The 13,543-nt window shown below is 38.9% G+C and overlaps 1 protein-coding gene across 5 annotated transcripts in view; it reads right to left on the bottom strand.

Moving 5' to 3' along the window:
* TNRC6B (trinucleotide repeat containing adaptor 6B) overlaps positions 1-13,543 on the bottom strand; it is a 119,323-nt gene that overhangs the window by 34,569 nt on the left and 71,211 nt on the right. For all 5 annotated transcript variants that reach the window (XM_054276132.1, XM_054276157.1, XM_054276149.1 and 2 more), the window contains 3 exons: positions 5,808-5,895; positions 1,964-1,985; positions 147-491 (listed from right to left, as the gene is read on the bottom strand). In XM_054276132.1, the coding sequence (XP_054132107.1) occupies positions 147-491; positions 1,964-1,985; positions 5,808-5,895 (455 nt within the window). The remainder of the gene's footprint in view (positions 1-146; positions 492-1,963; positions 1,986-5,807; positions 5,896-13,543) is intronic.

Raw genomic sequence — 13,543 nt, forward strand, 5'->3', positions numbered from 1 at the left:
AGAAGCCTGTACACTGAAACAGCAGAAGCTCCCCAAGAGCAACCTGAGTTCTGTTACATAATGCCAGGCTTATGTACAATTTCAGCCATCCCTTTCCTGCCATGCACCAACGCCTTCCTTTACTATCATTTATTATCATCACTTGCCTGTTGCAGTCCCACTGTCGCTCTGCAGCAGTGCTCCTGTCACTGGTTGTGCGTTGTTTGGGTTTGCTCCTGGTGCTGCTGGGGAGGGAGGCCCTGCTCCACCCCCAAGGAGCATGCAGGATGGCGGAGGGGGCTGCCCACGTTTCAGTAACACTTTGTGGTCCTGCTGGCAACGGAATCGCGGCGGCACCTCCCGAGGCATGTAGCGGGCGGCGCTTGGCGGTTGTCCGTTCGGCACTGCCACCCTCTTGGCATTGTTGCCACCATTGACTGGTGGCGATGGAGAGTTGCCAATTGGGCTGGCAGCCACTGGTTGGCTTAAACTTGGTTTCGTCACTTCGGGCACTGAAAAACAGGAAGGATGAAAATCAGAAGTTTTTCCACTTAAACCTGTGCTAGCTACAAGAACTCACTGTGACTCTTCATTTTCATTATTTAATCTCTGAAATACTGTGCAGCTTCCATCTTCTCAACAACCAAAAACAATTTAAAGAAGCAGGAATAAGCAGTGGCAGCAGACATTTTGCTCCCATGGGCAACTCTGTAGTCTAGGATGAAACTCTACGTTCATCAGTTTTGCTCTAAGCCCAAAATTTCTTGCAAATGTAAAGCTGGCAACGAATAAATCCTAGACAGCGACTAATTTTAAAATATGAGCAGTCAAATGCAACTGGCTCCACCATCCTGATCTTCAATTGGCTTTTGGATTGTTATGCATCACCATCTCAATGGGAAATCTGAAATCAGAACCCAAGCTTTCACCTGTTTACTAGGCTGCACAGCCGCTGCCTAAACAAACAGAAAGATGGGAAATAATCTGCCTCCTTTTGGATTCAGAGGTAACAAATCTGAGTTGTTGCTATTTGTGCTGCTCTTCAACAAGGCAGTAATACCTGACTCTCACCCAAAAAACAGTCCTACACAGAGCAACTGTTTTGGCTCACTTCAGGTTGCCCTGCTGGTGACCATGTGCCCCTATAAGAAAAGATAAGTTGCTCCTCAGGACTATTAGTAGTGGAGAAGAAAACCACAAATCCTTGAGAAGCTAACACCATCACAAAATTTGCTCAAGAGACTCTAGACAAACTAAGCACAATTAGTAAAACTTTTACAACTGTGAGATCAACAGAAGTGGGTCTCTCTTTGACAACATGAATGCACTATTCACCACATTTTACTTTTTAAGGGTTTTCCAATTTCTCTAGAAAGGCTTCATTGCCCAAACACCAAAAAGTTCTTGTTAGCCATAAAATCAAGTTACTATTTTAGTGCTTTTCTTTCACTAATGGATATTTCCCCACAAATTTTTTTAAAAACTGATACACAAAGCAAGATTAAATATATTTTTACAACAGCTACATTATTTAGTTCAAATTTCAAGATCCTCATTTATCAGTCCTGTCTTCTCTATTGGACTTCTATGTGCCTGAATTTAAGTTTCCAAATCCAAGAAATTTCCATTCATTTTGGTACCTCTCTACAAGCAGCACTTTTGCTGTCTTTCATTCCCTTTATAAAGGTGGTTTCAGTCTTGGTTATTTGTCTAAAACTGTTGTAAAACAGAGAACTGAGTATTTCAGCTAACCTATCTCGTCCACAATCTTCATTTTTTTCTTCAAGTATTTAGATGCTGACAACACATCTGCAGAATAGTTGTAGCTTCTCCATTTTAATCACCTCAACTTATTTCTTCTGAATACTCATATTCAGTGTTTCATCTTTGCTCATATGCTCCCTTCCTTTTCTAACAGTTTTGGTAAAGATCTGAATCTTGGCTCAAGTCAATAAAAGTACTCCTTAGGATCAAAGATTCTTACCTTTGGTTTTTTGATCTGTGACCTGCAAATTAAGAGCAAGAATGTAAATAGAGTTTTAAGCAGTACAAAACAAACATTGAACATGTTGTGCTAAATCACAGTCTTAATAAATTAGCAAAATAACAGAGTTTGTTGTTCAATGAAAACAACCAACTGATTAACTACAAAAGTCTAAACAGTATTCCTAGTTATATATATACATATCTATTAAAGGTTTTCAGAAGTGTTACAACTGCTATAACAACTCTGCCTAATGCAGAAGTCACTGCCAGAAACAATCATACTTCCCTCATGATTTTAAGTATTCAATCCTCCTCCTCATCCCAAACATGGCTTCCAAATCACAAATAAACACATCCCATAGCATTACAGTTCTCTCAGATTTCGGAGATGAAGTATTTCAGTTAAAGTGTAACAAAGCCTTCCTTCTGTTGAGAGTATCCTTACAGTAGACTGTTGGGGCCTGAAGTAACCACAGCAGTCTGTCCCTCTGCCATCTTCCCATTTCACCCTTCCTAGAACATCTCTTCCAAGGAGAAGTAACTCTAAACCTTACTGGATTCATTTCTACACTTACAAAGAGTACCAACAACACCTATAAAGTAAATGTACTGAAAGCAACAAGAAGTCAATGACTGAAATGAGAATTCATGCTGGCCAACAAACTCAATATGGGTTTGTATTTGTATCTGTACCCTACGTTGTTTCAGCACAGCAGATTTCAAGCTACAGCAGTGACAAACACATCGCTGGTATATTCTCTGGAATTGTGTGTATTGTAGCATTTTTTGAACCTGTCCATCATGAGTTCCACTACACAATAATGAAAAACCCTAAAGATCATCATGTGTCAGGTTCTATGACACCTATTCTTAAAAGAAATTGCTGAACTAGTCCATATTTCTGGAAAGCACACAGCAACAGTATAGAATAATGAAAGCACAAGTAAAAAGCAGTTTATTGTTGAAACTAACCAAGCCAGAACTCCTTTGTACGGTAAAGCATAAAAAGACAAACTGCACTAAATTGCTACGGCATTGTTTACTTTGGAAAGATGAAAACTGCAATATGCAAAGTGGAACATTCACTAAAATACAAAATCTTAAGCATTGTAACCTCACAGACATACACTATCCCAAAGCCTCAGGGACAATAAAAATGTATCTGGGCCAAAACCATGTCTGTACCAAGCCACACATCAATTTTCAACTTCACTTATGAAAAATCCTGTATGCATCAAATTACATCATCTTCTGTGACAGTTAAAGATTCTGTTACACGCTTAATTGACCCTGATGCTTGGCTACTAAAGGAAAAGAGGAAAAAATATTAATTAGCACAATCTGGTAATGCTGATACATTTACTATAGTCAACAGTAGACACATTTAGTAAATTAGTAATTTGTCTACTTGGATAAAAAACATTTTACTGAATCCTTGAAAAATTCTACACGATAAACACAAATTACTTTAGACAAAAAAAAAACCAAAAAACCTTCTGCCTGTATTGTCTCTCTCTCCTACTCAAATTGATGTGGTTTTGTGATTGCTTTCATCTAAAATTCAAAAGCTGAAAAAAATATGACAATGTCTCATATTTACAGCTGTCATCTCTCTGTGGGCAACCTATGAGCATCAGCAGGGCAGAAGCAGCCACAATGAATGGGAAGCTGGAATAAATCTCAGCCTACTGAGGAGCTACCAAACAGCTCCCTGGACACCAACCACAGGTATATTTAAGCTGTGAACCTGTTTGTGTAACTTCCCTTAAAGTGATTTCTTTTAAATTTTATTTTTAAGTTTCAGATGATCCAGACAGAACAATTGTTTCATGTTAAACTCAGTTTGAAAATGGTACCCTGAAATCATTGCTGCTTATTTGGTGAACACCTCCACAGCCAGTAAGAACGAACACACACATTTATATTTTGTCCATTTGGCTGCCCACTTGGCTATTCTTACCTATCTCCAGCTACTGCTGGCAAGTTTGGCTTCTAGGAGATTAAATTATTTATCTTTATCCTTCCTGAGAGTGTGGCAGAATATGTACTGAACAACTTACTAGGTGAGAGACCACACAGGAAAGCTGGCAAATCTCTTTCGTATTCAAAGCACCAATTCCTCAATAAACACAGCACTGTTATCAAGATGATCAGTACAGCCTTTTCAAGTTTCCCTTTTATCACTCAATATCAGCACATAATCTTCAAGTCTTTACTCCTTATTCATAAGGGTCTGCTCTTTCTGGTTTCTACATACCTTTTTTGTACTTGAACATTAAACAGCACCAACACCGAGGCAAAAAGACACTGGAGAGACCTTATCCATAGCAACTGCTCTTTTGCACTGTTATTTGGGGATGAATCAACTGGATGAAGGCAACAATTTATCCACACCCATTTTAAATTGATAGACTCAAATTGGTGAAAAAGCCCCGGATAAGTCAAGATTTAACTGAGGTTGGCGCTGTCTGCTCTCAGCAGAAACCCACAGATGTAAGAGTGAACACTGTGATCACCTGATCTGTTACTTAAGCAACTGAAAAACCTGAAAAAAAGTAAAGCCTTTTGCTCTCAGTTTCACATCATCACTGAGGTTGGAAAGAACAGCCTCTGGAAATCAAATCCATAGTTCCCACCTGTCCTCTAACCCACACCTGTCCTCCACCTGGCCCCAAGAGGCTTCTCAATTAGAAACAAAATCATCAAAACTGGATTGCACAGGACCATGTGAAACTCAGCTTTGAGCATCTAAAGACAGGGGCAGCACCACAACCTCTCTGGGAAACCTGTTTCAATGGTGGCCCAGCCACATATGCACACAAAAAATGAGTCTTTCTATGATTAGGCAGACTTTGAATATGTACATAACACATTATGCTTTGCCAATGGGCACGGCGGAGAAGAGTCTGCCTCCATCTTTTTACTCCCTTTCACAAAATATTAACGTACATTGATGAGATCTCCTGAGCCTCCTCTCCTCCAGGAGGAACAGTCATAACACTCCCAGCCTCTCCTCATTTGTCAGATCCTCCAGTCCCTTAATCATCTTAGAGGCCTTTTGCTGGACTTGCTCCAGGGTGGGTGCACCTATCCTATACTGGGAAGCCCAGAAAGGATTTTACTGGTAAAAAGCATGGATAACACCCTAAGAGACTCAAGCTCCTGTGTCAAGTTAATTCCTAGGACAACCTGCCAGATGTTTTGTGCAAAATACAGACCTTCTAGTACACCAAGTTTCAAACTTGTTTTCTTAGCAGAACCAATTTTTGGTGACTTACAAATTCTCCACAACTCAGACTTGAACTGGCAGACTTCAGCAAAAGTGCTATTTGCTACAGAAAATGTAAAATGCAAGTAATACTTAGGACAAAACATAAACAGAATCTTCAGTGGTAAATATTTCATATAAACTTCCTTAATGATACTTTAGAAAAAGGATCTTCCTGCTCTAATAAATATTTACTCAGTTTTACTGCAAGAGTTGCAAAAGCCCATCAGTATTTCAATCCACAAACACCTCAAACAAGTAGCAGTTGTGTAGAGAGAGATCCAAAGAAGCCATATTAAGTAACTTAAACACTTGATATCAAAAAAAATTCTTTCATTTTACATAGTACTCTAAGGAGAAGAAATATCCAAGTTAAACACTTCAGTTCCAGGAAAATGATGCAAAAAAGATTCTTTAAAGAAGCATCACTCTAAGAGTGGTGTCTTTAAAGTGCTTTTAAAGAGCACCACTCTTCACCAATCCGTTTTTAAGTTCAAACACAAAAATTTTAACATCTTGTTACCACCACTATTTATGTTTCAGCTGGATAAAAGAATTCAAATATCAAACTCACCTTCTGAGCAGAGTCCTTCTTTTTCTTATCCTCCTTCTTCCTTTTCTTGTCTTCCATTAACTGTTCTTCCCTTTCTTGCTCCTTCTCTCTGCCAAAACATGAGAAACAATGGTCTGAGTACAATCAAGTTGTGTAAGAGCCACACAGACCATAAACCTCTTCCCTGCAAGAGAGACAGTCAAGTTATCACACTCCTCTTATCATACTTCATTTCTAGCTGAGGGTTTCCGTCCAATTGTGATAAGAAAAGCACCTTCCAGCTCAGTATGGCCACAATCACGCCACATGCCGCATAAAGGAAAATTCCTTTTTTCAGATCAAGTCTGTTATGGCAGTTTCCCACATAAATTAATCACACAGCTGATAACAGAAAATATCTTCAAGACATTTTGGCCAAAGTATTCCTATAATTGGGTCATGCTATTATTTAACGAAGAGTCTCATGAATCTTTTCATATGGTAAAAAAAATAAAAAGGGAAGTTGTAATTTAATATAAGATAGTTTGGTCTGATACAACATTTATCTTCACAAGGGGAAGAGATTATTCTATTGCCTGTAGCTATGTCACTTGTAAGAGACTAGAAGTGTCACATCAAATCAAACCTATCATTTATTATACAAATCTCTAATTTAATTTCTAGGCTATTGTATCCACCCACAGAATTTTTGTGATGAAACTTGTAATATAAATTACTTTCCAGGGAATCTATTTTTTCCCACAAGAACATTCTTTCAAAAAAAGGGGAAAAAAATACATGCAGCTGCTATTGTTGCCAAGCCATCATCTTGTTGCTATGTTCTGTATTAAATATGAAAGTACCATGGAATAGTTAATTTACTGCATACATACTATTGGCTGAGCTGTTTCTATGGTGAATCACATTTTTGTTAACCAGTTCTCTTCACCTCCTTATAAAGAAATTTAAGGCCAAATTTCCAGCTTACTTGGAGTAATTTCTTTTTATAGGGAAAGATTAAGACAAAGATCATTAATGTAAAAAAATGATTCGACAGATGAGGAGTAGGATCAGAGACTCTACAAATGGGAACCAACTAACAACTATATTCCACAATCTTAAAGAAGAAAATTTTATAAAAATCAGAACAGTGTTAAAAACAAAACTAGAGTTTATAATAGTACTGAACAATTCTTTTGTTTTTACACCTAAATCAAAGGACTTTTTGACCACAGTTTAAAAAAAGAGTTGAGTTAGCTTTGCTGTCATGTTGTACAGACTTTTCCTTGAATTGCATCTATACAGTAAAGGTAAAAGAAATGTCCTTCTTTTCATTTTCACTCATTACTCCAAAGCCAGAGTGCAAAGAGACATTTACACAACTGATTCCTACAAAAGTATTTTGAGATGCTACGTATTAACAGCTTCCTGATTGAGGACTTCCAAGAACTCTCTAAATGACCAAGGTCCTATAGAGAGTAATAAATTACTTTGTGGTTTCCTGAAGCTGGGCTCCCTTTCTTCATGGATGGATAAAATTGATAAGGGCAAGATGAGTCCTTAGTAACAACACCCTGAGGTTGTCACCAAATGCAATTACTACACTTTTTACAGTGAAGCACGGGGGGGGGGCTTAGTGTACTTTGCACTGCCTGTCATAGCATTGAGACAGACTTTTTTATTTTCTTTGAGCCATAGATTGTGAGCAAGATGAAAAAGCTCTTCTGTGACACCCTCATCATTCTAAGCTGCTACTTTTACTATGTTTACTACTTTTATCTTGTCAAGCTATGTATGCCTTTTGGGCTGCAGTGCATGTTACAACTATACACTATTTCCAAAAAACTTTCTTGCAGCAGGCAAATGTTTAAAAAGAAGTTTTAAAGGAGATGTCTCAAAAGAGCTGCTGAAAAATGGTAGGATCAAAATACAAAATGACTTCCATTAACTGCTTGGCACACAGGCAGCTTTCTACTTAAAAGCACTTTCCTTACTTTTGTGAGCAGATGAGAAAGGAACAGGAAAGAAAGAGAAAAGAACCACATTCACAATCACAGCTGAAACTACGGCTTACAGTGACATACAGCCTTAAATGGATTCCAGGACAAAAGATCCATAGCCTGAAAGTAATCACCTAGTTATGGTCTGCCTTTGTGATAAATTTAGGACATGGAGATTGCAATTGCCGCTGCCTTGTTTTTTGATCTATGCGGACTAAGGCTGCAGAGAAGCCCTTTTGCTTTGCATGACAACCTCCCCTTCTGCTCTTTTAGTAGAGATTTAATATTCCATTGGGTGTATCCTCAACAACCACAACACAGCAGCAACCAACGCTTGGTTTACTTCATTTACCAAAACTTTATTTAGGCTTCAATTCACGTAAACTCTACTAAGGTGGAAGGGACCTATGTGAACACCTGGGCTTCACCACACGCAGGAGACCACGGAGCTCCTGACAAAGCGCTGAGCGAAACTTCACAAACACGTCAGAGGTACAAAGTTACACTTTCCAAATGACAGAACAAGAATGGACGCTACGGACACACTAACAAGGTACAACCACGGTGAAAGTTCACTGAACTAGAAGGATAAGTATCTTATTGTTATTCTGGGGAACACGAGTGCCGTCTTCCCAATTCTACTCTTCCATGCATTTCACTAACATTTGTTTTATGATCGATGATTTTCCTCTTCAGCTGATTGCAAGATGCTTGTTGAACACAAGTTTAACTTGCAGTGTTAATGTTCTGAGAAATTCAACATCAACAAAGCTTTCAACCACCTCCTCGCTTTATTCCAAAGATAATGCTGCCCATTAGCATCTCATTAGCCAAAAGACAGTTCTTCCTGGCCTGTTGAAACTCAGGGTCCATCATGGGCTTTCCAGTAAACAGCTGCTCACGCTGAGGAGATCAACAGGGGGAGAAAACCCATCAACTGCAAGCAGAGTGAATTTAGAGTAATACAATGGGGTGTGGTTCCGGGTTTTGTTATGAGCACACTGTAATGGGAACACGGACACACCACAACCCTGAAGAGGAAGTCTGCTAAATAGCAATCAGCAGCCAGCTTTTTAATCTGTTTTGGTTTTTTTTCCAAGAAAACATGTGTTGATCTAAAAATATGACCTAATTGCACTTTAAAATCTCCCACAAAATCTTAGAATCAACATAACTGACAAGTATTTTAAAAACATATTACAGATTTTAATTCCAAGTGTTTAAAGTAAGGAATATTAACAGTTTACAGATTATGAGAAACTGTAAATTGTAATCCAAAACGTTATCTTCATTCTAAAAAACGCAAACTCAAATAAATCCAGTACCTATGATGCATTACACCTTATCTATGTTCTTAAAACAACCTCTTCTGCCTAAATCAAAAGAAATTATTTTAGAGAAAAGAGGTTTTTTTCCACTAGTTAACTAGAGACATAACAGAAAACAGTTGTGAAGCCCATGTTATCAAAACATCCATTTTAGGGGGGGGGAAAAAAGCAAAACCAGACATTCAAGAAACAAGTTCTCCCTCAAAACAATTTACCTGTTTTGGAAATTGTTAATTTCCTGTAAAATTCTAATACTATTTTTTCCAGAAAATTCTGTTTTAGAGATTGTTCTGACAACATGATGGGCTTAAGGCACAGGTAGAGGACAGAAGTTGTCTTCAAAGGCAGCTCTTGTCACAAACTGAACTGTGAGACGAGATGACGCGCCACATATTGCACACTATCTGCTGCCAGCACACTTTGATAGGCAGAGATAAAGCGTCACACAGTATCAGTCTACACAAACCTCATAATCCTCTAAGGTCACCCTCAAACTAAAACTGCACAAAAAAGGTAAAAGTGAAATGTAAGAAATGAAAACTCCTAGAATGGCACTTTAGTGCATGCAACTCCCTTTCACGACACCCCAGGACAATGGTGTGAGAGTTTGCAAGCTCCTCACAGGTGAAGATGTGCACTGCCAGTACTGTGAGTCCTCCTCCCTCCTCCTGACCTCACACTTTACCTCATTTCAGCACAGTCAACTTGAGTTAGCTACACTATGACACAGGAGTGGCAATAAACTTCTACACGTGCACGCTGTTCTTTGTGTTGTGATAAGCATAGGGCAATTTACAAACCTGCTTCCAAACTGTGAGCCGACTTGTGCATCCTCTTTCAGAACACTGGGATTCTGAAACCACACTTGCAGGACCAGAAGCACTTTTATATCTATATAGCTCCCATGTCACCTGAACTGCCAAGTCTTCCCTCAAGCCATCAGCCACAACTAGTCAGAACTAAAGGCCTTCACCCTAAGCAGAGAATGATTTGCATGCACAGACCACTGTCACTTAGAAGCAAAACCTGAGCTATTAATAACTCTTTCTTACAGATAAGCCTCTAGTGATCCAAAATATCAGACCACAAATATATTTCAAGTCTTTTGGAAACAGCTGGAAAGACTCAAAACTCAATTAAAGCAGAAATTTATCCAACAATAAGGCATCCAATATTGGTCCAGATTTGAAGCAAAAGGATTTCAAGTGAACTACAAGCACCTAACGTGTCAACATTGCTGAAAGTTTTCTCGGTATTTTAAGTTATACAGCCTGGATATCAGCAGAATTAGGCATCACACACTGGTGTCTCAGATGTGTTGCAACACACCTTTTAACAAGTTCAAGTCCAGGTGCAACTTCCACAACAGAAGCTCCCTTCAATCCATACAGGGACAAAATCTCTTACAGCCAAGTGAAATGCCTCCAACAGTGCTATTTCATGAAAACCTTGCTGCTGCCACTGGCAAGTGGTTTTCATTTACTTCCATTTTATTTCTCTTCACCAAGCTCTGTCCTTGACCTTCACTTGTTTGGACTTTTTCTGGAACTTAGATGAGTGCATGGGAAGCAAATTCAACTCACAGCAATGCATTAAACAGCATAAAATTATTACAACTAAGGGTCATAAGCAATGAAGAAAAGGCATACTACCAACTCCCAAGTGAGTTCTTTGAGGTGCAAGCCCTTCTTGCTGCAGCAATGAACACTGGCAGCCTACAGCTTGAAAAAGGGATGAAAGCTTTTAAATCATATCAGGAAGCTGGATGTCAGAGACCAAAAATGAAGCAAAATTAAATGCACCGCAACTGGAGCATAGAAATCCTTACAATTTTACTTCACTTTCATTTAACATATCCCACTCAACAGGCACGCTTCATTATTTCAGCAGCATGAGAAGAGTGTGGCATGTACAAACATGTAAGTGTGCTCCAGTGCATTTAAAGAGAACATCAAACAGAAGCAAGATGTAACACAGCATGGAATAAATTCCAGGGCTGACAGACCCTACATTCCTAAAAGGTAAAATTACTTCCACTAGACTAAGCCATGTAAATAAAGAGTTATGATCTTGCTGATCAAAAGAGTCAAAATGGGATTACATTTTATTTTAAAAGAAGTTAAAATACTCAACTCACAGCCTTCTTTCTTATTAGGCAATGTTTGCATGCATAGATTAGACAGCCATACAAAATATGCTTACATGGGAGATAGCCATTTTAGAAGTCAGTCTTTGTGCTGAACTGACAACAATGGAATATGAAATTACTTTAGGCCAAGTGATTTCTGATGCTTATAAGGAAAAACAATTGATACTTCAGAATAGCATTCCTGAAGATCTAGAGTATAAAATCTTCAAAGAGGGAAAAAAATTTATTTGTTTGCTTGAAGTGAGACAGAAATTCAAACCATCACTGAAAAACTCCAATACCGATGCAAGGGATAAACTGTGCAGTTCAAAATTGACCATCTAGGAAAAGGATTATTGTCCCACACTTTCTGAATCTAAGTGAAATCTCAATAGCAGAATTCAGTCCTTCAGAGTATGAAGTATGAAGTTTCATATTTGCTACATGTGTAAATACTACACACACTATATGTAAGATAAAAGCCTGTCCTCTCTCTCTCCCAGGGAAAGCTGTGGATTTTATACAAACACAACACATACTCACCACGTATTAAATAAAAGACAGAAAGGGTGTTTTTAGAAGTGCTCTTAAGCAGCATTTTCAAAAGATTATTCCTTTTCAGGAGTAAGCTGCTTTTTCTTCTCTTTGGCTGGAAGCCAGAACAGCGTCAGAGCAAGAGAGCTGCGCACTTTACCAGCGTGGCTGGCCCCAGCGATACGCCTTTATCGCAGCCCAGCATCAGCAGCTGGCCACTGCTGGGATAACAACCAACCCCACACGTCAGCAAACTCACTCAGTTCAAAGGACACGTTCTAAGGAATGCTCCTGACCAACTGTTACTACACTTGTTAACAGAGGAAAATTAATTCTTTGTCGTGTAGTCTACAGATAGAATTTTGTGATGTATCCATATGCACCGTTATCTATCTGTATCTTTGTGGTGCGTTCTATATATATTCTATACACGAGCATAAAGGGCTCTTTAAAGAGCTGGATGATATAAGCTGTACAGTACAACAACAAATGCTCACAGAAATTGAGGTTTTTTTCTCAGCTCTTCAGCAACTGAAGGGGGCAACTTCAATTTTAAGAGTCAACTGTTCATAAGAAAACCTTGAAATACGTTAAAAAGATAAAGATTCTAAAAAATTCTGTATCTCTTGCTTGCACTCCTTCAAGCAGAATTACTCTTTCCAGCTGTACAATTTCTATCTATTGATGTACTAAAAAACTGGCTTCCAGATACAATTTGAAGTTCCTCCATGTTAGCCAACTAATAAAAAGGAAAGCATTAAGAAAACGGAGAGCTACAGCCAAAATTCTAAAACGTAAGAACTGAGCAAGTTTTCTCCCCTACTTCAGGCTTTTAACACTTTGGAGCTCTTGCAGAACTATAATTATTATTTCATAGCATGCACAACCACGCACACCAAAGGCATAGGTAAAGTGTGTTTAGACAACTGTGAAAAGTGGTAAAATTAGCCCAAGAGTGGCAAAACATGAGGTCAGAAATTTGCCTGTAATTAAGATGTCCTGTAATGTATCCTATCAGGACATCCCTTTGGCAAGACACAGTTCCTTTCAGGACTTCAAGATTTTATGTGATGATCAAAAAGCTTTCTTTTCCTCTATAAGCTACTCACACATGTAGAAAGCTGCATTATCTATAAGTGTTTGCCAATAAAAATACCTGTGTCATTCTGACAGCCGCAACAAACAGCACAGACCAGTAAAAGGGTAACAGCTACCAGAATAAAATCAAGGCCTGCTACAGGGACACAAGTCAAGTTATTTCACTGGGAAGAGAGAGCTGGCAATCCTCAAGATCAGTGTCTTCCCTCTATGAGAACCAAAACTGGACACAGTATGTTAAAGATGGACTTCAAAGCATTGAATGCCTTTTCCTGACCCACTGGCTATATCCTTCTAATACAGCACAGCACATGGCTGGTTTCTTAACAGCAAGGACATCCTGCTGATTCACATTCTACTTTTTCACAGGACCTTCAGGTGTTGTTTCTGCAGAGCTACAGTCCAATCAGTGGATGTCTAGCCTAGGCTATAGCAGGGGGTTCTTTTGACACAAGTGTGGTACTTTCCATCTACAATTGTTAAATTTCAAGAGGCTTGTCAGGCCCTTTTCTCCAGCCTACTGTGTTTCCCCTGAATGGCAACCTTAATCTCCAGGAGTCAACCATTCAGCCTCATTTGAGATCACCTGCAAAGGTGCTGAGGATTTGCTCCATCCCAACAGAGCCTGTCATTAATACAGATGCTGAACATGAGCAGCACCAGACTGCCCTGCTGCCAGCGCACTGCTGA

The sequence above is a fragment of the Melozone crissalis genome, unplaced genomic scaffold, assembly GCF_028551555.1.
Source record: "Melozone crissalis strain CALT ecotype California unplaced genomic scaffold, PUWL_Pcris_2 ptg000004l_1, whole genome shotgun sequence".
In the NCBI taxonomy this organism is placed as follows: Eukaryota; Metazoa; Chordata; class Aves; order Passeriformes; family Passerellidae; genus Melozone; species Melozone crissalis.